Consider the following 27,514-nt stretch of genomic DNA (forward strand, 5'->3'; position numbering starts at 1 on the left):
AAAAAAAAAAAAAAAAAAAAAAAAAAAAAAAATACACGGCCTCATAGAAAGCTACCCCTGAAATACTGGTTAAATGAAATCAAACTGAATTGATCCCAGGAAATAATACTTTAATATCTCTTATGATATTATTACTTGATAGAAATATATCAATAGAAATATATCCCTAGAGGCAATATTCTTCATAATAAAAATGATTGTATTATTAATTGAAAACTAGGGTTTTCAATGCTTAGATAACAAATATTGAATGCTTTAGCTCAATATGTGAGCTATTAGGGACATGAAATTTATTATTTCTCTCTCCTGCCATCACATCTCTAAAACTTGAGCATGATTTCCTGTCCTATGTTAAGCAGCACTGGGTCCTGCCTCTATGTTAACTGATACAGGGACTAGGCATAAAAAATTTAGCTGCTTGAGGGAAAAACTTGCTCCTGGAAGATAAGACTCAACTAAAACAGCTTCCTCAAGACTTGAATCAAGACCCTCACTTTGTACCTCCCAACTCAAAGCTATGTCATAAACTCTGTCTAACCCAACCACTTTCCCACCATGTGAGACCTACCAGTCCAGATCCTCAAATCCTATGAATATCCTTCCTGTTGACATCCTGTTTTGAGATACTACTAAGGCTCTGTTGAGCTGTTATCTTACTGCAAGAGGTCTAATAAACAGCTTTGTTTCATCAACAGATTTTTCTGATTTTTTCTGATGGGGAACTGACAGTTGACACTTTTTTATGGCTACTGCTGCTTACTGCACTTCTTTCAGATATTTTGGTTTGAAAAGTATAAAGGTATAAAACATTTATAAGGTTGGGTCTAATTTTATTTTAGACACAGAACCAAATCAGCACACAGAGGAACGTGGCTAAAGTTTTCAGAGTCAACTATTTGGTGTAGGATCACGAATAAAAATTGGTATGGTTAATTATAATAATCTTAAATTTTAGTTTCCTCTGTAAGTTGAATTGTGGATGTAAGATAAAGAAAAAACATTTATTCATTATTTCAACAAGTATTTATTAATATTTAATGCCTACAATGGGCCAGCCCCTGTTTTAGGTGTTTATATTGTAGTGAAGAGAGATGGAAACAAACTAATATATAGAAGCTACATATGGAGTAAGAAGTGCTATTTAAACAATTATTTAGAAAATAATCCACATTTAACAGGAAAATGGAACTTCAGAAGAAGAGCATCTTCTAGTTCTTTGAACTAAACATTTTACAATTCTAGTAGCTTTCCTATTTAGAGAAACCTCAAACCAGGCTGGAAGAGTATATTTTGTATAGGAAGCTTCAGTACAAAGCAACATTCAGACCAATTTTGAGATTGAAAGCCAGCCATCATCATGTCTTTGAAAAAGAATCTGTGGTATTTATACATAAAGTATATTTAATACTTCTTTAATTAGAAAGAGAGTTTATGATATATGCTAAATCCTGTAAATAAAGGCCGATAGTAAGAAAAAAACAAAAAACATACCCCAGCATTTCCTTAATTGGGAGAGACTTGTGACACTACAGTACACCCATTTGTTAGGAAATAAACCAGAATGACCTTTTGTAAGGAAAATGATTTCAAATTAATTAATTAGACACTTAATTGGGAAAACTACCGTATTACATCTACGAAATAAAATGTAAAAGATGTATAAATTTTTGTTTGTTTTTTCAAACTTCTGAATTAAGCATTTGATTTCCATGTTTCAATTACTGGTGGGAGGGTATGGGTAAACTGTAAGCAGTAATCAGCCAGACTAGTAGTACAAATTCCCACAGAAATGGCATCTGGGCTAATGAATACTCACAGGATACCTTGGCAGTCTTTCAAGAATACTTAATACTGGCCTAAATTAACCTCCTGAGTAAATTAGTCTACAACATGCAGTGATGGGAAACCTTACAGTGTACATGGATGCTCTCCACACCCCTGCCTGTGCAGAGAGCAATGAGGACCTGTAGGAATCAGGAGAAATGACCACTTTAAATATTTGCACATCACATAAACTTGCTTCAAGTCTTCTACATTCTTCATCAACGACCAAAAAAACGAAACAACAAAAAATACCCTTCTTATTTCTAAGAAACATATTTTTAAAAAATCTTCTAATTTTCCCCACTGTGAGCTCATTGTCCCCAGACAAATCAAGACCTGGGGTCTCATGGTACTGTCAGCCCTCAGCACACACGGTGATTCAGTGCTTAAAGGGGAAGGAATGAGATAAAAACTCATGGGATATCCAGATAACCCTTTTTTAATGGTCTGAAACCACCCCCTGCACTCCTTAGTAGACATTTTGCTCCCCAGCACTCCAAAGCTGGGGAGAAGTGGCAATGATAAAAAATAAAATTTCAATTGTGTCGATTTTCTTCTGGATTTTTCCTTTCCCCTTTTCATCTTTATATCTATCAAAACCACACAGTCATCCCTCAGTCTCTGTGGGGTATTGGTTCCAGGAGCCCCCGGCAGACACTAAAATCTGGATGCTCAAAACCCTTAGATAGGGATTCCCTGGTGGCGTAGTGGTTGAGAGTCCGCCTGCCGCTGCAGGGGACACGGGTTCGTGCCCCAGTCCGGGAAGATCCCACATGCCGCGGAGCGGCTGGGCCCGTGAGCCACAGCTGCTGGGCCTGTGCGTCCGGAGCCTGTGCTCCGCTATGGGAGAGGCCACAACTGAGAGGCCCGCGTACCACAAAAAAAAAAAAAGAAAGAAAAAACCTTAAAGTGGTCATAGTATTTGCATATAACCACGCACATTGGCTCATCTTTAAATCATCTCTGATTACTTATAATACCTAATACAATGTAAATGCTATGTACCTGCCAGTGTGAGGCAAATTCAAGTTTTGTTTTATGGAATTTTCTGGAATTTCTTTTCTCAGAATATTTTCAGTCTGTGGTTGGTTGAAACTACAAACACAGATGTGAAGGGCTGACTGAAACAGTTCTGGAAGGAGATACCAACTTGAGAAGGGAGAGAGGTGGAAGCATACAACTGGGCTGCCCTCTAAGTTGACGGTGGGCAAGAATCGTACCCTCTGGATTCTGGTACCTCTGTAGCCTAGCACAGTGCCTGGCACAGTTTGATGACCTGATCTGAGAGGTTATAACAGCGTTGAGACCAGAATAGGGTTGTGGTTGAAAAGACCTTTGAAAAAACCACCTTTGAAAAGACCTTGAAATCCAGTCCACCTTTGCTTAACTACCTATGAATTTTATTCATAAATAAATTCTACCAAAAGTACAGATTCAAGAATGCTATTACTAATAACTATAACAAACCACAATGCAAACTGATCAGGAAAATTCAGCAATTAAGCAATCTAAGTCTCATTACCCACAAAATTATTTAAATGTACACATGCAATCGTTTTAGTCAGCTTATAGCAGAATAAAGAAATCAGGCCTTTTTTTTCTTATAATGTTGTTCGTACTGATTTATATTTCATAATCCTCGTATGATTTGAAAGCAGTTTACAGAGAGAGAGATTGATAGAGATTGCAGGGAAACCTTAAGCTTGTACTACAAAACAGGCTTACAAACCCAGGCTTTAATGAGAAGTCAGCGGTTAAACTGATTACCATACATTTAACTTACTCCAGAAATAAATGAACATAGAGCTAAAGTATAAAGTAAGATTTTTCTTATCCAATAAAGCTTTTTGGTAATTATACTACTTCTAGGTTTGCCTTTTAAATTTAGCTGAAATAGGAGGGTTGGGAAATTTCAGCACATAATTAATGTTGGGAGATTGAGGCAAATTTCGACAGTTTCTTTTCTGATAAATAGAAGATTTAACCTTAATGGTCAGAAGGTATAGATCCATCTGGAGTGTAACCAAAAATCTTCTTAAACCTCACCTGGTTCTGCTTTAATGTGGACACCAGTTTCTGCAGCGTGATGTTTTCCTCTTCTAGTTCAGTATAGTCCTGAAGGAGGCGGGCCTCTCGGAATTTATATTCTCGGATTTCATCCTTCATCCGTATTCTTTGTAGCTCCACCATCTCATTGTTCTGAAACAAGAGAATAAACACTAAATAAAAAACTTTCTTCTAGATTTTATGAAGTGTAGATAAAGTCTTGGTAGTTAAAATTAATAATAAAAACATCTCATGGAGTGTAAATTGGTACCACCTTTTTTTGAATAAGAATTTAATGATATCTGTCAAACTTTAAAAGCACATACACCATGACCCAGCAATTCTACAACTAAAAATCATTCTTAAGCATATTTTCTTAGAGGTAAATAAAAAAGAAAAATAAATTCATGTATATTTACACAAAGAATTGGAAACAGTCTAAATGTTTGCTAATGGGGGAACAATGAAATAAATTATTATGCATCCTTTAGTGAAGCATTATAAAATTATTTAAAAGAATGAGAAGAAAGGAGTAAGGAGCTTTATGCACTAAAATGCAAAGAGAGCCACAATACATTATGAAATATAAAAGAAAGTTATAGATTAGTATGCATACAATACCAACTTTGCAAACTCCGGGGGGTCCCTCTGCAAGTTTCAAAATCTTCCAACTAAGCCACGTGGTCTAATCCTGGCTTGGTCCAGACACTCTGGCCTCAGTCACCTGGCTTCAGCCACAGAAGCTTCCTTCTGCCCCCTACCATGTTGGACTTGGCCGCTCATTCCTGCCTTCAGGCTTTTTCACTCCCCCTCCCCGACTCCCTGTCTCCAGATCAAGGGTTCTTAGCCTCATCTGCGCCATGACCCTCTTTGACAACGTGGTGAAGCCGATGGAGCTCTTCTCAGAATGATATTTTAAAGGGCACTGAAAGAGTTCAGAACTTCCCATGCCAACATATGCCACTTTGGTATATTGATTATTTTGAGCTGAAGGCACTTGAGAAACAGCAGATGCAGGAAGGGCTCTCTGCCCTCCCCCTTTCTACCTAAAAGCAGGACATGAAATTTCCCCTGAGAAAAATGCCCTTCCTATACCAGGAAGAGAACGTTCTTATCACAAGAGACTGGGAATCGATGCTGAAATGGACCCGTACAAACACATCTACTAAAATGATCTTCCATTAGTTTCCCCCATTTAGTTCCTAGTCACTGTTCCACGATATACTGCCCCTAGCCCAAGCTCCTTTGTCTTGTCACATCCCCACAATTTACCCTTCTTTGTGTAAAAAGGTATACAAGCTTTTGGGCCTAATGACTTCTGGTCTTCATTTTCCTTTTGAACACTCCCATGTACTTGTAAAACAATTAAATTTGTATGCTTTTTTCTTATTAATCTGTTTTATGTCAGTTTAATTCTTTATCCCAGTCACAGAACCCAAGAGGGTAGAAGGAAATTTTCCTCCCTGACAGTGTAAAAGACGAGATTACAAAGGACACTGATTATGCTCAAATTAAGTTAATATAATATTTTACAAAATTATGATATGGTAATCAGGTAGATTATTATGGTAGTGGCCCCCAATTAATCACATTTCCCTATGGCCACACGCGGTGGAGTCTGAAGTCAATCCTGAACTGGCTTCATTGACTTGCTTTGACCCACAAAATGCAGTGGAAGCTTTAGCTTGGAAGGCTAAAGGTCTATCTTTAGGAAGGCTTTGTAGGGACTTCCGTCGTTGTCCAGTGGTTAAGACTCCGCATTCCCAATGCAGGGGTCCTGGGTTTGATCCCTGGTCAGGGAACTAGATCCTGCATGCCACAACTAAAAGATCCCACATGCCACAACTAAGACATGGCACGGCCAAATAAATAAGTAAATAAGAGGCATTGTAGCTCTTGTTCTTTCTCTCTTGGAACACCGCCACCATGTGAAGAAGCCCAGGCTAGCCTGCTGGAGCACGTGGCCCAGCCCATAATCAGCACCAGCTGCCAGGCAGGGGAGTGAAACATCTTGAACTCTGGCTCAGTTGAGCTGCCAGATGATGGCTGCCACATGAGTGACCCCATGTTAGTTTGTAAGAACTGCCCAGCTGAGTAGAGCTCAAATAGCTGACCCATAGAATCATGGGGTATTATTTTAAGCCCTTAAATTTGGGGTGATTTGCTACACAGTAACATGTAACTGATACAGTAATACATGTGCTTCTTTATTAGCAGAATGTATACTCAGATCTAGTGGCAGATCTAAGAAATACCATAATTTCAAAGAAATGATGATATTTCAAGATCCTGCAAGAACTTCGATGTGATATGAAAATACTGATCACAAAGTAACAGGTGCTGCTAATGCTACTGAAGTTTGTGGCCTACATTCAAATGGAAGAAAATGCTAAATTTTTTGTCTGAGTTTAGAGAAAATGGAGATGTAATTGTTTTTCCCTCCAAGGTTACAGGCCTCCTGAATTCTATCCACAGACTCCCAGGACCCAAGTTAGGAAACTCTTCTGCTTCTATTTGTCATTTAGGTCTCAGTTCAAATGTCATCTCCTCAGAGAGGCCTTCTCTGAACAGCTAATATAAGACAGCTCCCCAACCCCTGCCCTTTAGTCTCACAACATCCTATATGATTTCCTTCATAGATCAGAATTTTAGCATAGAGTAGATACTCAGAAAACAACTGTTGAAAGAATAGCACTCAACATTACTTGAAATTAGTAATTTATTTATCTTTTACACTATTTACATGTACTAAATTTCCTTTTCCATCTGAATATAATGAACCTTTAGTGTTTGCCTATGGGTCCCTAATACCTGCCATATTTTAGGCCCTTATAACCATGGAATGAATAACAAAACAGTTATACAAATGGCTAAACACAAAATCTAAAAAAAATCGTTGTAAAAATTTATTGTAGGGATTATGGCTTTTTGTCTGCGTTGTTAGAGTGTGGAACAAAGGTAGAACAACACATTTTGAAATAAACATACCTAACTGTGAAATGACTGGACTTATTACAGTTTTTCAATATACTGTCAAGCTACTTAGAGGCAGAAACATTACTTTATTCCCTGCTCCTTGGACAATATTTTGCATATGTGTTCAATAAGTGTACAATGAAAAATAGAGTCTGGTTACAAAGCCAAATTACAATATTTCATTAAATTTTATTTTGCAGAAACAGGAAATCTTAATATATTTTTCTGTTTCTTAAAGGTCTACCATTAACTGAATGGGTGATGTATAGTTATTTAGTTTTCCTTGTTTATATGCATGAAAATATGAGGAAGCTAATAAATTGGATGCCAGTCATTTATATAAAATTACAAACAAAAACATTAAGATATAAGAGGTTCTGTAAAATGTGAATATATACAATGTAAAAAATGTTAGTGACTAGAAACCTAGCTCGTATACACTCAGAATTAATCATAAAACCTTATATAGTAAGATAGTAAATGTCAGGACAAATTTAAGACCATGGCAAAGCTAATGAGGATCACCAATAGATAAATCATAAAACAGCTAATGAAAACTGTTGATGTTAATTAAGGAAAAGGAAGAGTTTGGTGTGGAGACAGGTTAAGTTGAAAGACTCTCTAGCAATAAAACAGACATAAGATCCAGGGGAAGAAAACTGGTCTCATTTATTTTGTTAGAAACCCCCCTTTTTTTAAAGTATTTTTTTAAAATTTACTTATTTTTATTTTTGGCTGCGTTGGGTCTTCGTTGCTGCACGCCGGCTTTCTCTAGTTGCGGCGAGTGGGGCCTACTCTTCCTTGCGGCGCGCAGGCTTCTCACTGCAGTGGCTTCGCTTGTTGCGGAGCACGGGCTCTAGGCGTGCAGGCTTCAGTAGCTGTGGCACATGGGCTCAGTAGTTGTGGCTCGCAGGCTCTAGAGCTCAGGCTCAGTAGTTGTGGCGCACGGGCTTAGCTGCTCCACGGCATGTGGGATCTTCCCAGACCAGGACTCAAACCCGTGTCCCCTGCATCGGCAGGCGGATTCTTAACCACTGCACCACCAAGGAAGTCCGAAACCCATGGTTTTTTTTGAACTGCCAAAGATTAAATTTTATGGGCAGTGTTCTTTGCTTCCATAATAAATTTTTTAAATTTCTATTTTTGTTTTTTGCATACTCATCATACATTTATCTCTGGCAATTTTTTTCTTTCTGGGATAAGATGGCGCTGAGCTCTATTAAAAACCCCCATCAAGAATAATGAAAGTGAGAAAAATAAAGCATGAGAGAAAGGGGAGAAAATGGCGCAACCAGGAGATACTCTAGCCTTTCGCCTCCAGAGACCTGAGCCCCAGCTTCTCTTCAGAGGACAGAGGATTCCCTGAAATGTTTAGGGTAGACTATCCTCACAGTTTGCATTGCACTTGAGTATAGCAGCATTCTGAGAGTTTTATTTTAATTAACATTGAGAGGCGACTTCCCTGGTGGTCCAGTGGTTAAGACTCCGCACTCCCAATTCAGGGGTCCCAGGTTCGACCCCTTGACCAGGGAACTAGATCCCGCATGCCGCAACGAAGATCCCACATGCTGCAACTAAGACCCGGCACAGCCAAATAAATAAATAAATAATTTTAAAAAACATTAAGAGGGTTTCTTTATGTGGGAATAATAAATTCCCTCTACTATTGGCCAGAAGTAAGAAAATATAAGCACTTATTACCACACAAAGACTAAAGTATAAAAAGTAATATAGTGCCTTCCAGTTATACAGCTCTTAGCCTTTTATAACTTAATTATATTCATTGGCCTATTAGATCTTACTAATAACTTGTGTGAGCTGGGTGACAGGTTCCTGCCCACAGCTTACTCATCTGTAAAATGGGGATCCTACTACTTAACATTATATGGTAATTGTGAGAATTTAATGATATATCATGAGGAAATGAGCAGAGATGCCAGACACATAGATAATTTCCGTAACACAGTGGAACATATGCTCTTACAGAGAGAGGTTCACACCTAAAGGCTGAATAATTATTACTATTGCTAATTACTCCTGGGTGAGTCAGGAAAAGCTTTATAAAGTAAGTAACATTTGAGTAGAACCTTGAAGGACAAGTAGAGTTGACTAAATGGGTAAAGAGGTGGATGGACTTTCCAGCCAGAGGTAAACTTTTGAACAAAAGGAGAGTCCTATTTGTTTGAGGGCAATGCTAAAATAGCCAATAGCCAAACCGAGCATTTCCTTAGGGCACCAGTGAAGCTGGAGCACTAAGAGAGAGAAAGAGAAGAGAGAACTTCAGAAAAATCTAGAAAATAGCCAATTATTTTCAGCTTATGTCTACATTTGGTGTTATTTCATAAAATAAAATGTTAAATTACAGACTAGTATGGTTAACCTATGAGGTAGTAGGAGGAACCAAAATATTTACAGTGCTTGGAAGCTTTCAAGTTCTTAATCAGGCTGTGGTTTAGGAAATAGTGCAGTTGGGTGTGGCTGGAGCAAAGGAACTTGAGATAGATTTTGCAGGAAATTCTACATTAAACAAGGAATTTGGGAACCATCAAAGTCTTTTAAACTAAGTAGCCATGTAATCGGACCTATGTTTTAAAAAGTCACTCTGAGAGTTGGAAGGGTGGACAGAGAACAAGCTAAGCAGCCCCTTAACTTGAGGAAAAGGATGAGGAATTTTGAGGGACATCTCAGGATGAACAGGACTTAGTCACTGATTGATGTAATAATAAATGAAAAAAAAAAAAAGAAGAGCAAAAAACAATGGCCTAATAAGGATAAAAGTATCAAAATGGAGTTTGTAAGAAAGGAAGAAATTTTACAATAAAGTTAATGTGAGAGTTAAAGATGTGTCTTATTATTATTTATTATATATAATTAATTAATTATTTACAGGTAGTGTTAATTTGGATAGTCAAACCAGGAATTTCTGGATCTGTTAGTGGAGTGAAGGAAGACAGATGGAGAAGGGAAAGGATGGGGTATGCAGTACTGACTTTCTCACTTCTCTTCTAGAGAGTTGCCACTGCTGGCCAGTTCTGGCACTTTAAGACCATAATCTTTACTTTCCTTCTTTTGGCCAAAGATTAACTCTTCTCTTGCTGGTGAGAGGAGTGGACCATAGTTCTTGCCTGACCTCTCAGGTCCTCAGCGTCCTCAACTCAGGTGATCTACTCTCTAACCCACATTACCAATAACTTACCTCCTATTCTTCCAAATCATCTCCAGTTCTCCCAACCCAGCCATTCTTCCACCTCATCAAGGTTTGCTATCCTTCGATCTCCAGCTTGCTCATCATCTGCAACCCTGGGTTTTCACTTCCCTCCTTACCCAGGTTTGATTCTACTGGGTTGGCCAAAAAGTGTGCTCAGGTTTTCTGTAATATCTTATGGAGAACCCAAACGAACTTTTTGGCCAACCCAATACTATCATCACATACTTACTGTCTTGCAAACACATCATAGAGCCTAACTTTCTGCCTTGTTATGCCCAAAGCTAAACAGAACTGGAGAAAATACAAATCCATGCCACATGGTTTCAATTACAACTCACAAAGAGGTAGTGGAATGTACTGGTGAAGAGTCCAGGCTCGGAACCAAACTTCCCTGGATTCAAACCCCTACTCCAACACTTAGTAACTCTGGCCAAGGTTACTAATTCTCCATGCCTGTTTCTTTTCCTGTCAGGGGAATAACCTCCAGGTGTTATGTGGATCAGAATGGTGCCTAATATGAGTGGTGAAGTCCTGAATCTCAAACAGGCCTTTGGCACTGTCTAGTGATCATACCGTATATCCACAGTGTAGTAAGTTTCCTACTTCTCTCTTCATACAATCAGTCTCTTCTCTCCCTGATAATCTTGCCTCATATTTACTTGGGGTGGGGGTGGAGCAGAAGGAGGTATGGCTCCTATTCCCATTCCTGTTACTTCCTTTTAATCTGTCAATACTTTATACAGTTTAAAGATAGTAAATCCAGTCTTAAAACAAAACTTGACCTTTACATCCATATTTGTTTCTAGAGTCATAATCACCTTTTCTCAATCCATTCCAATAAACACTGAAGCTGCCCTTGTCAAAGTCATCAATGACTTGCGTTGTTGCCACTGGATTTGGTGCCCACACCTGTGTTTTCCTCTTACCCCACTTCTTTTTAAAAAAAAAAAAATTTTATATATTTGGCTGTGCCAGGTCTTAGTTGCGGCACGCGGGATCTTCATTGCAGCATGCGGGATCTTTCAGTTGCGGCATGTGCGATCTGGTTCCCTGACCAGGGATCGAATCCGGGCCCCCTGCATTGAGAGCTCGCAGTCTCAGCCACTGGACCACCAGGGAAGTCCCATCCTCTTACCCCACTTCTTCAACAGCGTTTACCACTCCCTCCTTTTTGAAACTCTTTTTCTTCTATTGGCTTTCCAGACATCTAAACTCTAACCTCACTGGCTGCTTCTTTGCAGTCCCTTCTGACTTGCTCCCCTCCTTCTCAGCTCAACCTCTACTGTCAAGTGTTCCAAATCTATATTGAGCCCCTCCCTTTTCTGGCTACTCTCCAAAGGCAACCTCATCCAGGCCTCTAGCTTTAGATATACCACCAATATGCTGATGATTCTCGAATCCCCACCAGGGCTAACAGAACCCTATGGGACCTGACTCTTGCCTCACATAAAGTGCTCATCCTGCATCTTTCTCCCAAGGACACATCATGCCCCCGATCCCCAAACTTCTGGTTCTTTAACCATCTCAAGCTGGGTCCTGCTTTAAAGTTCTTGCACCAGCTGTCTCTTCTGCTTGGATTTCCTTCTCCTTGTTCACATTGTCTGTCTCTTCATTAGGATCTCAACTTAAGTGTCATCTCCACAAGAAGCTTTCCCTGACCACTCAGTCTAAAGTAGCTGCCCAGTCACACTCACATAACCCTGTTTTAATGGTCTGAAAATTGTTTATCACTATTTGATTTATTTTTTTGCTGGATATTGGCTATTTTTCCTTCACTAGATGTCAGTAGGAACAGATGTCCTTCACTAGTTGTAATTCATCCCCACAGTACCCCAGAATCCAGGGGAGCCCGTCACTCATGGTAGTTGTATCCCACAGCTCAGACTCATCACTTCCAGCCTGAGTTGGACTGGTGGTAATGTGAGGGAAGCTGGGAAGTCTCTGAAGGATGAGCTTAGCTGGGTATAGCCAAAGAAGTACCGGTGTATTTGTACATTTCATATCTGTTCATAGATTGGGGAAAAAAAAAAAAGCACACCTGCAAAGCAGGCCCCAGGTAAAATTCTCCACTGTTTAAAAACCCTTTTGGTGACACACATTCCATGCATATTTATTCTTTATCCCATCTCTGTGGAAACTTGTACCAAGAAGAGGGTTCGATAAACAGCTCCTACAGACATAGATATATACTATAGGACTGACACGACTTGTTATACTCTCTCTCTTAAGAATGGGTACAGTTAATGAGGGACATCAACACTGTGATGTCTCCATGCTATCAGCCAATAATAAGCTGATGGACACTGGGACCTTCTTCCGAAATCACAATAAGGGAAGACCAGTTGCTCTATCAGGCAGTCATGTGGGTTTCACAGTCTTCAGGAGAGCTATCGATGAAGAAAAGGAGGTATCCAGAGCACCATACAGGCAGCATCTCCAAGTGCAATCCAGACTTAATAACTGGGAAATAGCTAGGACAAACAAACAAGGTGAGTTTGAAATGTGGCTTAAAACAAACATGCTCCGTGAGAAAACGGATAAAAAGAGATTTGCCATGGCTGGGAAAGAGTAGTAAAGGAGGAGAGGATTACCACTTCAGGACAGCATTGCCCATAGTGAGCTCTTCATTAGGCTAGTTCTGTGCAGGGTTACTGGGAGTTGCTCAAACATAAGTTTAGGAAATATAAGTTAAAGTTATACATGTATTTTTTTCTGCTGGACTTCTCAGAGCCCTTAATATGCTAGCACGTATTGAGACTTTGTAAGAGTAAGACGTGGTATGCAGCATTTGCTAAATTTTTTTGACTACAAGATCTCTGCCTTTTAAAAGGAGCATTTTGATCAATCCACAGACCATATCATTGGAAAATGTGAATCTGAGACAGTAGAAAATGATAGTACCTGTACAGCTGACTGGGGTAAACCACCAAGCTCTTAATAGCACAACTCCAGATCCCTTCCAACTCCTGAGGGCTGAATGGATCATCAGATTTAAATAATGACATAAAATTAAAAGCAAAGGAGTGAATAGATATAAAAAATGGGTGAAACGGACTCCCCTGGTGGCGCAGTGGTTGAGAGTCCACCTGCCGATGCTAGGGGACACGGGTTCGTGCCCCGATCCGGGAAGATTCCACATGCCACGGAGCGGCTAGGCCCGTGAGCCATGGCCGCTGAGCCTGCGCGTCCGGAGCCTGTGCTCCGCAACGGGAGAGGCCGCAACAGTGAGAGGCCCGCGTACCGCAAAAAAAAAAAAAAAGAGTGAAACAAGATTATCAGGTCCTGACTGGCAATGACTATACAAGAGTAATAAAGCCATAACGAAAGCAAGACTCCGTAATTCTCACTTTGAAGGTATCTGCAAATCTTGTTCTGAAGAAAGCGGCACCATGAAGGGTTAACTATCCTTGACTGAATTTGAAGCAATATCAGCACCTTTCCCATGGGATATCAGCCTCCATTAGAAATCAAGGACCAGACATTTCACAAGCAGTTCACATTTCAATGCCTCATTTCAAACATTTCTCATAAGCAAAATCTTGACAGCAACATAAAACCCGCCCTTTTATTGTAAACATTTGAAACAAATGGCACAAAATAACATATGACTGACTTTCTTATACCCTGATTTATCATTTTTTCCTTCTTTTACTTGTATAAAAAGGACATTAAAATAATACATATTTATTCTAAGACAGTTTTGCTGCAGCATGAATGTATTTCACATGATAATAAGCAAATTGTGCTGGCAGTATCTAGCACACATCAGATCCAGTAATTGAGCTATTATGTTTCACAAAGTAGTATGATCGTTTAAAGTTCACTCAGTGGACTGGAAGTTATTTTTTAATCAGTGAAAATGTGGCTTTGTGACCTGGGTATTGCAACCTGAATACACTGATTTGTTCTGGAATGAGCTTTTGCAGATATAAAATACTGGAATCTTTTCTTCTTTCCATAATCAAACTTGAAGTCAGGAAACCATGATCATTTCCCAAAATAGTCTAGTTACCCCTTGCTTACTTGCTTGATTTTTCTTTTTAAAATTTCTCTTTTTTAAATTTAAAGATGGCAGGACAATTTTTCTTTACTGATAGTATCTCCTTATAATTATGAATATCCATGCTGCCCTGATTACACAATTACTATAATAATTTATTAAATGGAAAAGGGAAATTTAGATAATACATTAAACAGATTTGAAATCTAGATTATGCAATAAACATCTGAGTTCACAAATATTCCAGAAATAGTTCAATCTCCAGCAAATATCCTTTCACTGCAGCTTCACAGACTTTATTGTGACCTTGCTGTAAAGAACGATCTAACCCAACAGATAAACAGCATCAACAGTCTCAAAATCATTCATTATAATAATTAATTTTAATGCCTATCACCATGGGAACACACTATATAAAGATGTTTAATGAGAAGAAACACCATGAAAGAGAAAGAAGTGATCAAAAATGAAGTAATGGTTGTGCTTAAAGTGATTTTTTTTAAATGGAAGTGAACATTGAAATAAAAAAAAAATTTAGAGGGATGAGAAAGGAGAAGGGATTAAAAATGACAAAATGCGAGATAAGTATGATGAGGAAAAAACGCTGCACAGAAAGTGGGGGAATTGATATAATTTATAACTTGGTTGGAAGATACAAGTTAACCCCTTAAGGGACTAAAGGTCATTAGAGACATTATTTTTGTTTATTCCTTAGGTATGTGCATATAGTAGAGGCTGACTGATTGGTTATTCATCCAGATGGTTTCTGAAACTTTTACAGGATATCTGGCTGGTCTGACTTGGTTGTTTATTTTTATTACTACAAAACACCTTTATTATCCAGGAAACAAAGTTTAGCCCAAACATTGGTAATAAAGAAGAAAGCTTAAACTATTAGTGAATATAGTTACTCAAATTAAGTCTTCAATATATGGAATAGTATAAAAAATAACAGCTTCAGAGAAGCAGCTATTTTACAAAGAGGTGGGTGGAAGAGTAAAAATAGTTCTGGACATGGACCTGGATTCGAATGCTGTCTTACAGCAAAAAATTTCCAGGACTTTCAGTTTTCTTACCTCTGAAAACAGAAAAATAGGGAGTTCCCTGGCAGTCCAGTGGTTAGGACTCTGCTGCAGTGGGTACGGGTTCAATCTCTGGTCAGGGAACTAAGATTGCACAAGCCGCATGGCGTGGCCAAAAAATAAATAAATAAATAAAAATAAAAAATAAAACAGAAATATAGCTTTCTACTCAACTCCAGAGTCGTCATAAATAAATGAGAAAACATTTCTAAAAGTACTTTGTAAATTGTAATGAGCCATCCTACATCCTCATTAAGAGGTAGTTTTTAAAAAGTCAGTTAAAAGCTTTTGTGGGACTTCCTCGCAGTCCAGTGGTTAAGACTCCACGCTTCCACTGCAGGGGACTAAGATCCCGCATGCCGCATGGTGTGGCCAAAAAACAAAAACAAGACAACAAGAAAAACAAAACAAACAAAACAAGCTTTTGTAGGACAGTGTTGGAGATCCTTCAGAATGTTCTTTATCATTAATCATTTGAAGATTCTTTGAGAAAACAGTCAACATGTAGACATGCTTCTAGCTCATTATATGAATAATTTAAGACGAGGAGGACTTCCCTGGTGGCGCAGTGGTTAAGAATCCGCCTGCCGGGCTTCCCTGGTGGTGCAGGGGTTGAGAGTCCGCCTGCCGATGCAGGGGACACGGGTTCGTGCCCCGGTCCGGGAAGATCCCACATGCTGCGGAGCAACTAAGCTTGTGCACCACAACTACTGAGCCTGTGCTCTAGAGCCCGTGAGCCACAACTACTGAGCCTGCGTGCCACAACTATTGAAGCCCGCGTGCCTAGAGCACATGCTCTGCAACAAGAGAAACAAACGCAATGAGAAGACCACGTACTGCAGTGAAGAGTAGCCCCCACTTGCCACAGCTAGAGAAAGACCAAGCAGCTACGAAGACACAGTGCAGCCAAAAATAAATAAATAAAAATTTTTTTAAAAATGAGGAGATACTGATCTCAGAGCCAGATATTATAAAAATATATGCAGTGAGTAAAAATCTCACTCCCAACTTGTCCCATCCCTCAACCCCCAACCCACTGTTCTTAGTAGCTTATGTATACTTTCAGAGTTCCTTTATATCTTGCTTATTTTCAAAATTTATCTATAGAACCAACTTATTCCCACATGAAAATGAACATGGTTAACACAATTATATAATGGACTAATCATAATAAAATTATTTTACTTATATATGTGGATGTATATGTGGTATATATATACATATATATCACATACATCACGCCTAGTGATACACGTACATATCACTAGAATCTGTATCTCATATAGCATTCTTCAGTTACAAGCCAGAATTTATTTATTTAATAAGCACTTAAATAATGTTTACAATGTGCCAAGACCATTCTAAGCATTTTAGAAATATAAAACTCTTTTAACCTTTTAACCCACATGACAATTCTATGAGCTGTAAAATCCCATTTTACAGCTAGGCTAACTAAGGCATGGGTAGTTATATAATGATTTCCCCAAAGTTCAAGAATAAGTGCAGAGTCAGGAGTTCAGTCTAGAACACATGTTCTTAACCACTAAGCCCTGCTTCCTTAAAAATGGCTTATTAAAGTGAATTGTTGCTTGAATGGATGTAGCCATCCATCCATTCAAGATTATTGTAAACTCTCTCTTTACGTTATAGTTTCCTTCTCTTTATGAAATAAAGAATGAATAGAAATATAAATGATTTAGTAAATCTTCCCCAGTGTATAATAAGTTAGTAGGTGCTATTTCTGAAAAATAAATTATTTTATTGTTTTCAATACATAACTTCTTGCAAAATTTCCTCAGAACTGATTCTGGAGATAATGATGTAATATTAGCAAGAGGTGCCCACATTTTGAACATTCATTGCCTATTAAGTTTCATAGGTAAAAGCTCATTGCAAAGGCAAAGATATAACTTTTACTCTGACTGTTACACTCTTTCCAGAATCTTTCCTCTATGAAGGCTTTTGATATTCTGGATGTGTGAGTACTACAGGCTAACTAATGCTACAGGAATCCAGTTGTATATGTGCTTATTAAAATGTAAGTTCCAAACCCTGAAGTATTGATCTATCTTAAGTTGACTGGCATTCTGATTTCAACAATTATATTAAAAGTCTAAGAAATTCCAAGATGTATCTTTTAGGTAATTATTGAAGGTGATCAATTTTCTACCTTTACAATCTACATTAAAGTTTCAAAAAGAACTCTCCTTACCAACATCTTCCTGGTATTGGCTTTCCCCCTTGCTTTGAAATAAGTGGAAACTGAACTTTAGAATAACCTAGAGAAAGGAATTTTGGCATGGCAGGAGTGATAACTTGAGAGATAGGTGAAAACCTAGGCAGTGAAATTTAAAAGTGATAAGGTCCAGGTGAGAGGGAAGCAATACTAGCAAAGAAAATGGACTATTGTGTACAGCTGAGGTTAATCTGTAGTTAAAGGTCATTCTCAGCTCATCTCCAGGGGTCACAGACATCTGTGACTGACCCTGGACCCTGATAGGATGAAATGGAGTAACTAGTGACTTACAATGTGCTGCTTAAATCTGAAACTCCCTTGACACACACTCTACTAGTTTGTCTACATTATTTATAGAAAATCTATAGGTTGATGATTGGTACTTGGCTCCATAGTTTATATTGTCTAATTTTAGCTATAAGAGCAGCCAGGTATAAAAGACTCTTCTGTAAACTTCCCTGAAAACAAGTATCTTGCGTGTATCTTAGTTGTTCACAACATGAACACAAGACACATCAGATGGTATTAAGAAAGGGCCTTGGAGCTGTGTCTCGAAGTGTCAGACCTCTGCTTGTTTCCTCTTCCTGCTGTACCAATCCTTTAGCTTATCAAAGCTGAGGGAGAGCAGAATAGGCCACCCCAGTATATGCCATTTTGGCATGTGGATTATTTTGAGCTGAAGACATTGGGGTCCAGCAGACTTAGGAGGAGCTTTTTACCTCCCTCTTAATTGTTTAAAAGAATTTAGATCTGAGGCCTGTACCAGGAAGAGAGCTATTACCAGATACAACTTTTTATGTCAGAAAGACTTGTCTGCGTGGCATGGCAAACATTTGTTTACCAAACATTTGCTCTTCTCAGCTTCTGTGAATTGTCTTCCTCTCCTTTGAAGTTCCAGACCCCCTACTTCCTCGTTCTTAGCTCAGGATGGTACATAAGCCTCGATAACCTGGCCGCTGGGGAGTCTCATATTTTATGGGGTCCCCTTATATTTTTCCCCTGTGAATCTTATGTCAATTTAATTATGAGACCTGTCAAAGAACTGAGAAAGGAAGAAGGAAAATGTTTTCTGTCCCTACGAAGTCTTATAAGAGTATATACCCTTTGGAATCTTGTGAGTCATTTCAATTATCTGACCCTGTGTAACTGCTCCAACTTCAGTAAGAGCAAACAAAAACAGAAATTGAGGCTAGGAGAGCGGAGTGCAATAATCATAAATTCCAGCAACCATCCAGGAAGACACTACACGGAACACAAGGTGCAGCCCCCCTCACTCACACCCTGCACACTCAGATGAGAGTGAGCTGCTCAGTTACCAGAAGGCAGATCATACTAGTCAGTCCTGAAAGGAAACATAGGTGTCAAGGCTACAAGCTGCATCAGAATTTTTTTGCCTTCCTAGGAGAATATTCTGAGGCATTTTCTTCACACACTCTGTAGCAGTAAGAAACATTTGTAATAGAATATTTTTCTACAAGCTGCATCTTTGCAGATAGACTTCTAAAACCAAATAAAGTACTATAAGGCAAGATAAACAAAAGGAATATCTGAATACTACTCTCTTGGCAGAAATTCAGTTTATATTTGAAATATCGGAAAGATATACATACATTGAATCAATATATTCAATAACATTTTTCCTTCTTGGCAGGTGAAGTTAAGTAGATTCTCATCTTGTGGTTTTTCTCTCTTACATGAAAATAACTACTGCTTTATTGTCATTACTTATTTTACAATCACTCAAAGTAAAGTTTTCAATCAATTATAGTACTACTGAAGTGGGAAATCTTGATTATTTAATGTCTTAATAAAAGTTGTTTTAGCCGCTTACATATTACTTATCAGACACAGGAAGGAAGTTTCTCGGGCATAAAAAAAGACAGCAAAAGGATGCTATGATTCAACTATATATAACTGATATATAATATTAATTGTTGGTAATTAAATACGGTACAAATAGTTAAATAAAAAGAACTTGTGGTGTATATTTTACTATAATAATGAGTAAACTGAGGACCAAAGAGATAAAGGAAATTGGGGTAGGTCACAAAGTAGGAAATGATAGCTCTAGGCTTTGACCCAGGTACCCCAGATCCTAATTCTGAGCTCTTTTCATTAAGACACCCTGGCTTCGGCTCCTGGCTTCTGGCAGAAAGCCAAAGAAAACAGACTGAAACAAAAAGAATAAAATGTGCAAGGGGAAAATGAAGAGTTCTCTCCAAATCAAAATGAATTCCTCATTTTCTGGGCCTCCAAACTCGGGAAGAGGCTGGGAGCATTGTGAAACAGAGAACTAAGGGGCCGTAGCCTCAAGCTCTGAGTACTATCTTATTTGGCTCAACGTTTCAAAGGACACTAATTCAGGGAGAAAATAGTGTTTGGGGGATGAAACTCAGAGTCCCATAGAGGAGCTCAAAGGATGGTTCCCTTCCCCCTCACCCTGGGAAAGAATTTTGGAAGGTGAGTGAGCATCTTCTTTTGGCACCTGATGGTCAGGGGTCACTGCTGAGGAGAGCGCATGAGGGCTTCCAGCTGGTGAGCGACTGGTGTCTACACTGTTCTTGAAGACACGACTGGACACACTTCACACATAGGGTCCTTCTCAGTTTGCAGAGAAGAGAAGCTTCTTTACGGAACAAAGTCTAATAAGAAGACCTTTCATAGATAAACAAAAGCCAGTGATGTATTTTTCCCTGCCCTGAATTTTAATTAGCATCTCAGGCAACAAACCTGAAAATGACTAACTGAGAAATGTCTGCATTTAGTCTGTGGGCCCAGGCCAAAGAAATATTATAAAATATATATTAAGAATCACTATTAGCCAAATGAACTCAGTGTGTATGTGGGGGGAATATTTCCTAAGAGTATTCTGTTGGAGTTTCATATATTTTTAATCCTACCTAAAGACTCCAGATAAACCTTCTTTGCTTTACCTATTTAACATTTCACTGAGTTACATAGTGAGATAAAATACGTTCCCACTCACCATTTGATTAATCAAAGTATATGTGAGATATCTTTGATTCTTTGGTGGTACCTTAGTTATTTAATTCCACTCCTATTAAATTTTATACTTTCAGTAAAGCTCACATTCTCCAGAAATAATCAGACTGACAGACTTTTAAAATAAGAATTTTTCAGTAAACCAGAACTGCTTTTTGTAAAGAATCAGCCATAACACAAATACGTTATCAGTTATATTCAGATTTTGAAGATATATTGTATTATTTTAAATTACCCATATATTTTATTCATTATTTTAATATCGTTCATCAGTGAATTGAGGATGCAAATCTAAATAATATTTTGGATCAATCACAATTATAATTTAATATATGCCTGGGGCCCACCATATGACTGGCTTAAAACAATTTTAAGCAAACATAAAATTAAATAGCATTTTAAAAAATCAAAGCAAATAGGGGCTTCCCTGGTGGTGCAGTGGTTAAGAATCCACCTGCCAACGCAGGGGACACGGGTTCGAGCCCTGGTCCAGGAAGATCCCACATGTCACGGAGCAACTAAGCTTGTGTGCCACAACTACTGAGCCCGCATGCTGCAACTACTGAAGCCCGTGCGCCTAGAACCCATGCTCTGCAACAAGAGAAGCCACCCCAATGAGAAGCCCGCGCACTGCAACAGAGTAGCCCCCGCTCACTGCAACTAGAGAAAGCCTGCGCACAGCAACAAAGACCCAATGCAGCCAAAAATAAATGAAAATAAAATAAATTTATAAAAAATCAAAGCAAATAATTTTAGTATGTATTCCTGATAAGTTACTGACCAGTGTCTCAGCCATCAGATTTATGGTGACATTCAGAAGGCAAGTTTAAAGTGTCATAAATCCAGAGAATTTATAATTTCATCTATAAAACTGTTAGAAATACTAAAATGATGCACTAACTATTTACCTATCTTTGCTGATATGTTTTCTCTATAATTTGTTTCTTTCTGGATAATATCAAATCAGAAAGCTGTACAGACTAGTAAAAATGATACTCGTCATTTTTTGCATATGGAGAATATCCTGTTAAATTACTCAACTTATAGTTCCCATATAGTGCTTAGGTCTGAAGAGGAATATGCTCTACATTTTCAGTCTAAGAAGATGATTTACAGTAAAAGAAACCCCAACAACTCCTACTATCAAAGTCTGGGAGGACAGCACTCATATTTACACTTCTTTAAAAAAAAAATCACAGCAACATTTACTTTAAGTCCAAAATATTATGTATTCATGTCTATTTCCAATATTATGTTTTAAGTAAATCTGCCTTCCTAACATGATGTTCGATATTAATATACAATACTATTTAAATCTAGTGACATATTAATTCTAGGGGAAAAGAAATAAGTAATGACCCCTTGAAGTCATACTATTATTTTCTTTTTTGGCTGCACAGCTTGCGGGATCTTAGTTCCCCGACTAGGGATTGAACCCACACCCTTGGCAGTGAAAGCGTGGAGTCCTAACCACTGGACTGTCAGGGAATTCCCTTGAAGTCATATTATCGATAACAGAGGTTCTCAAAGTGTGGTCCTAGAACCAGCAGCAACAACACATGGGAACTTATCAAAAATGCAAATTCTCAAGCTCCACCCCAGGCCTACTGAATCAGAAACTCCAGCGATCTAGGGTTTTTTTTCTGTTTTTTTGGGTGTTGTTTTTTTTTTTGGCCATACCACACAGCTTGTGGGACCTTAGTTCCCCAACCAGGGATTGAACCCAGCCACGGCAGTGAAAGCACCGAATCCCCAGAGATCTGTTTTAACAAGCAATTGTGATGCACATTAGGTTTGACAACCACTGGTCCAGATTAAAAAAATCAATTCACAACAGCTGAAGTTCATCCAGAAAAGAGATGCTCATAGCAGGTTGGTCTATTACCTACTCAATGACATAACTGTCCAGCACTTACAAATAAATGAATAGGACAGACAAACAAACAATGGAGTAAAATAAAGAGCCTAGAAACAGACTCACATTTATATTGAAACTTAATAAACAACAGAGATGTCACTGCAGATCCATAGGGGAAAGATGGGCTAGAAGAAAATTTAGAATATATTTATGACCTTGCAGCAGAGAATTTCTCAAATAAGAAACAAAGATGGCTTACTTGTAGAGAAAAAGACTGATACATTTAACTACATTAAAATTTAATACTTCTATTCTTCCAAGTATCACTTACAATAAAGTAAACGACAAGGCACGCCTCTAACCAGGAATATACTTCTCACACATATTGACAAAGACTTGTGTTTAGTATTTATTCATTCAACAACTACTCATGGAGTGCCCATTATGTGCCAGACACTATTATAAGTGCTAGGGATATAGTAAACAACAACAAACTATGACTATCTCTGCTCTCTTGAACTTACATGCCTTGCTTACAATAGATACACACACACACATATATGCATATGAATATGTGCGTATATATATATGTGTGTGTGTGCGTATATGTATATGTGTGTGTGTGTATATATATATATAATATATATATATGCCCAGAAGAAAGTTTGAAAGATTGGGGACAGGGAGGTCTGGACAAGAGGCGTATGGGTGGATTTATGGTAGTAGTCACGTAGTATGGAGATCTTTGTACCGCATATTAACACTTATCGGAAAACATCTACCCTGGAAGAGACACTAAACAACCCAGCAGACAGAATGCCTTAGACAGTTGACACCTGCCAGTCTCTGTCACCAGTAACTCTTGTGCTGACACAATGGAACCATGAAGGTACTGGGATACTGGAGGGTCCTGTCAGTAGATAACAGATTTCAAGCCTCAGGGCCAGGGTTTTCTGGGCAGGGCTTAATTTCCCTGAAGTGACTGAGGTATTATTCATTAACTTCTTGTTCATTCTTCTATCCCAGCTGTGATTATGTTGGATTTTGGACCATAGGTGGTCCCCAAATATCTTTTAATTGATGGGGTTCAACTGCTGTCCTGGCAGCTACATAAAGGAGCTTTTAAGAGGTCAAAATTAACAAGGAAATGAATTTTCAGAATGTGGTCCGGTTGCTATCACAATAGATAATTATTATGTTGAAAAGAAAATCATCTGTTATAAAATTGACAATTTTAGTAAAATTTGAAATTTTTGAAAAACATAATTCCAGGAGTGTTTCTCAGACAAGAAGACCCTCCAGTAGATATAATACACTTCTTTGATGAAATGACTCTTATCTGCCCTCTCCCCATCCCCCACGGCATTCTATTAAAATGGATTGTTTATGTATGACACAACTATAGGGCTACGATCTTGGAGGGGAAATGACTGATTGCACAGAAATAACCTAAATAGAAATGGCCTCTGTGCTTAGATGAGGAAATCTGTATATACCATTGTTAAAAGTTTAAACCAATTTGTGAAAAGCAATAGAGGATCCGAATAGACTAAGGGTATAAGAATGGACGCACAAATAAATGGAGAGAGATGACATTCTTACTCACCATCCTGCCTAACAAGCTATCAGATATGTGCTTTGGGGCAGGCAACGGTGTACCATCTTTGTACTTTAGAATTCTCTTCTTCACTCTAATTCATTTAAGCCAGAAGTGAAGATGGAAGGGTCTACCCCTGAAGCAAACTGCTGACCGAGACTGAAAATTTGCCTAGCAGAACCTCTTCAAAACTGCGGAATGGCACTGTAAGTCTTAACCAACAAAAGAACCAACGGAATGAACTTAAATGTCTTAGTTTATAGTTGCCTTTTTTTTTCTCTTTTAACCAAGACACTTGCTTGAGAACTACTTTTAGCCCTGATAAAGCAACAAAGACTTAACCTCTCATTGTGAACAATTTGAAAACTGAACAAAATATACAAAACAGCTGTTTTCAGACACTAAGAGGCCTGTAAGACTGATCTCTGGAAGAAGGGAAACAGATGAGATGAGTACTGTGAACACCACCCCAACTTTCTGCCTGGAGTCAATTCCTGGACTGCAGGTGCAGGAAGGGGGAACCCAGAGAACCCAGAGGCCCCGCTGAGGTGAAGAGTTCAGAGGTCAGGAAGCTGAGGTGGACGGAAGCTGCAGGGTAGAATTCTGGAAAGGAGTGATCTACATAGAGAAAGACCTCCAGAAATCTGTATACGTGCTTCCTTGTGTTCTTCCTGGGTAGGAAACAAAACATGATGCACAACTCTAGAATTACAAAGAAACATAGGACAAGGTCGCTGCCTTCCAGGGGCTAAAATACAGTGAGAAATTTCACAATTGGTAGTAATTTTCTTTTCTTTTCTTCTCAATTATATTTGTAGTTCTTTGACAATTGTTTAATTTCTGAATATATTTTTACTGAAACAAATGTTAGAACTTTACTGATTATGTATTTGATTCTGGGGGGAGAAGGTATTATAAACAGGTAACCATTCACTCATTCATCCCTTTTATTAGTTCAACAAATACTCATTTAATGAATATACTATGCAAAAACTGTATAGGTTCTGAGATTATAAAAAGCATAGGACATTTTCTCTATCTCAAAGAGTTTGTAACTTAGTTGGGGAGACGTGTTTAGAGCTAATAATATTTAACATTTATTGAATCCTGGTATGCAAGTACTGTTCTTAATTCTAAGCACTTCGTATGTAATAATTCACTTACTCCTCACAACATTATGAGGTAGGTATTATTATTATCATTGTTCCAATTTTATAAACAAATAAGTTGAGGCACAGAGATAATTTGCTTAATGACTTACATTCCATAGGTGGCAGAGCCAGGAATTTTAGACTTGCAATCTGACTCCGGAACAGCTGCTATTAAACACTACTGCATGGTGCTTAAAAATTCAAGGAGTGTTTATTGGGGGGCCCGTCATATGCAAAGCAGTCTGCTAGGCAGTGAAGTTTATATGTACAGGACAATCCCGAGCTTCAGGAAATTTATAGTCTACATATGATTAAAATTAAAACAATTATTATGGATTAATATCTGAAAATATCCATACCCCATGACTCCTGTAGGAAAAAATGTATTATGAGTCTCAAACCATTTGTTTATGTGTTAACTTTAGGAGCACTTTATTGCCAGGTGAGAACTGGCTCTATAAATGTGCTACAAATAATTATTTAGCAAGCATTCCTTTATTTATTAATGATTGAAAATATTTTTGTATTCCTTTCTAGAATATTTTTCTTATTTTAAAATATTCACCAATTGTGAAATAAATGTCTCTTTGGTGCTGTTTGTTCTCCCACTGTCTAAGTTTCCTAGGGTTGCCATAACTAATTACAATAAGTTTACTGGCTTAAACAACAGAATTTATTCTCTCACAGTTCTAGAGCCAGAAGTCTGCAATTGAGGAGTTGGCAGGGCCACATTCCTTCTGAAGGCACTACAGGAGAATCCTTCCTTGCCTTTTCCAGTGTCTGGTGGCCCCTGGCATTCCTTGTCTTGGGTCAGCAGAACTTCAGTTTCTGCCTCTGTCTTCACATGGCCTTCTTCCCTGTGTCTCTGTCTTTCTTCTTATCTGTTTCTACACTTGTCATTGGTTTTCAGGCCCACTCTAATCCAGGATGATCTCATCTCATGATCTTTAATTGCATTTGCAAAGACCCTTATTATAAATAAAGTCATTCTGAGCTACTAGAGGTTAGCATGTATTGAGCTATGTGACATATATTTGGGGGGCCATAATTCAGTCAACTATACCCCCTTCAGTTATTCTTATTTTTTGCTGTTTTGCTACTGCTAAGGGTGGTAGGCAGCTAAAGGGGGTGGGTGGCCAGGACATCAGGGAGGGACTTGCTAGTAAAAGGGATGGGGATGGAGAGGGAAATGGGAGGATGAGTAGAAAAAAGATAGAAATAGAAGACACAGGTAACAGAGCAGCCAAGGATTTCATGACTCTCCTCTTCTCAGGCTCGGACACAGACACAAGAGAAGAACAGGGTAGGCAGAAAAGGAGACAAGAGAAAGACAAAAAAAAAAAGTTAAGGCAACGGGGAAAGTTTGGAGCCAGTGTTCAAGCATTTTTGGCTATGAGCTGCATTCGTGCTTCTATAAAAGGCCTTTTTTAGGTGAAGCACATACATAGAGAAGGAAAAATAACCTTGCTGTGTAAACCCACGACTTAACCTGGGGTCACATTTAACAGTAACAAGCTGTATATTACTGGTTCTTGTGTCTACCAGCTACTGCAATATCTCTAAGTATGAACTCACCTCATCCTCATAATTATTTCTGGGAGTCTCTTTTAGCTGTCCTCCTGGACTCACAAACATGTTAGCCATTTCCTTCTTCTCCTGCTCCGGCACCATCCAGCAATGTCCACTGTGAGGCTTCTGCTGCCTCCCAACTGGGATGAAGGAGCCTTACTACTGCCTTGGAAGATCCTGATAAGCCCCTTCCCGCCATGTCCCACAAGGCCTTGCTGCCTGGTTATGCTGGGTACACCTGGTGCCGATACTACTTAGGTGGTTGAATCTCTTCCAGGGACCAACACCATGGAGGTGGTGGAATCCTCTCGGTATCAAAATGGCACTGGTCCTCAAAATGGAAAGCCTCACTGAACTCCATGAAAACATGCAGACACTGTTTTCATTCCTTTTAGCATAACCTCTTTCCACTTGGTTTTATAGCAATGCTGCTTGTGTCATAGTGGCCGAGAGACTTTTACTTAGTGTCTCATCATCCCCATACCCTCTCCCTACAACAACATGCATAAACCCATTACAAATACATACAATAAGAATCAACAAAGATCTGAGCAGAGCTTCCCTGGTGGCGCAGTGGTTGAGAGTCCGCCTGCTGATGCGGGGGACGCGGGTTCGTGCCCCGGTCCGGGAGGATCCCATATGCCGCGGAGTGGCTGGGCCCGTGAGCCGTGGCCGCTGAGCCTGCACGTCCGGAGCCTGTGCTCCGCAGCGGGAGAGGCCACAACAGTGAGAGGCCCGCATACCGCCAAAAAAAAAAAAAAAAAAAATTAAATCAAAAAAGATCTGAGCAGGAGGACACATCTGAGTGACAAACATTTAACCAGAATTGCCCTCTGACAATGGATGAATTTCTGGGTCAAGGGAAGAAAACAAGAAACAGGAAGGCATAGAACACAGAAATAAATGATTACTATCTACACTCTGTGCATCTAGGAGATCTTTGTACAAGTTTTGGATGAGTTCC

General features: G+C 38.8%; 1 protein-coding gene across 5 annotated transcripts in view; it reads right to left on the minus strand.

Moving 5' to 3' along the window:
• The window catches only part of BICD1 (BICD cargo adaptor 1), a 198,791-nt gene that overhangs the window by 60,805 nt on the left and 110,472 nt on the right, over positions 1-27,514 (minus strand). For all 5 annotated transcript variants that reach the window (XM_024747133.1, XM_024747131.1, XM_024747132.1 and 2 more), the window contains exon 3: positions 3,871-4,023. In XM_024747133.1, the coding sequence (XP_024602901.1) occupies positions 3,871-4,023 (153 nt within the window). The remainder of the gene's footprint in view (positions 1-3,870; positions 4,024-27,514) is intronic.

This window comes from Neophocaena asiaeorientalis, unplaced genomic scaffold (assembly GCF_003031525.2).
Source record: "Neophocaena asiaeorientalis asiaeorientalis breed wild unplaced genomic scaffold, Neophocaena_asiaeorientalis_V1.1 scaffold487, whole genome shotgun sequence".
Classification (NCBI taxonomy): Eukaryota; Metazoa; Chordata; class Mammalia; order Artiodactyla; family Phocoenidae; genus Neophocaena; species Neophocaena asiaeorientalis.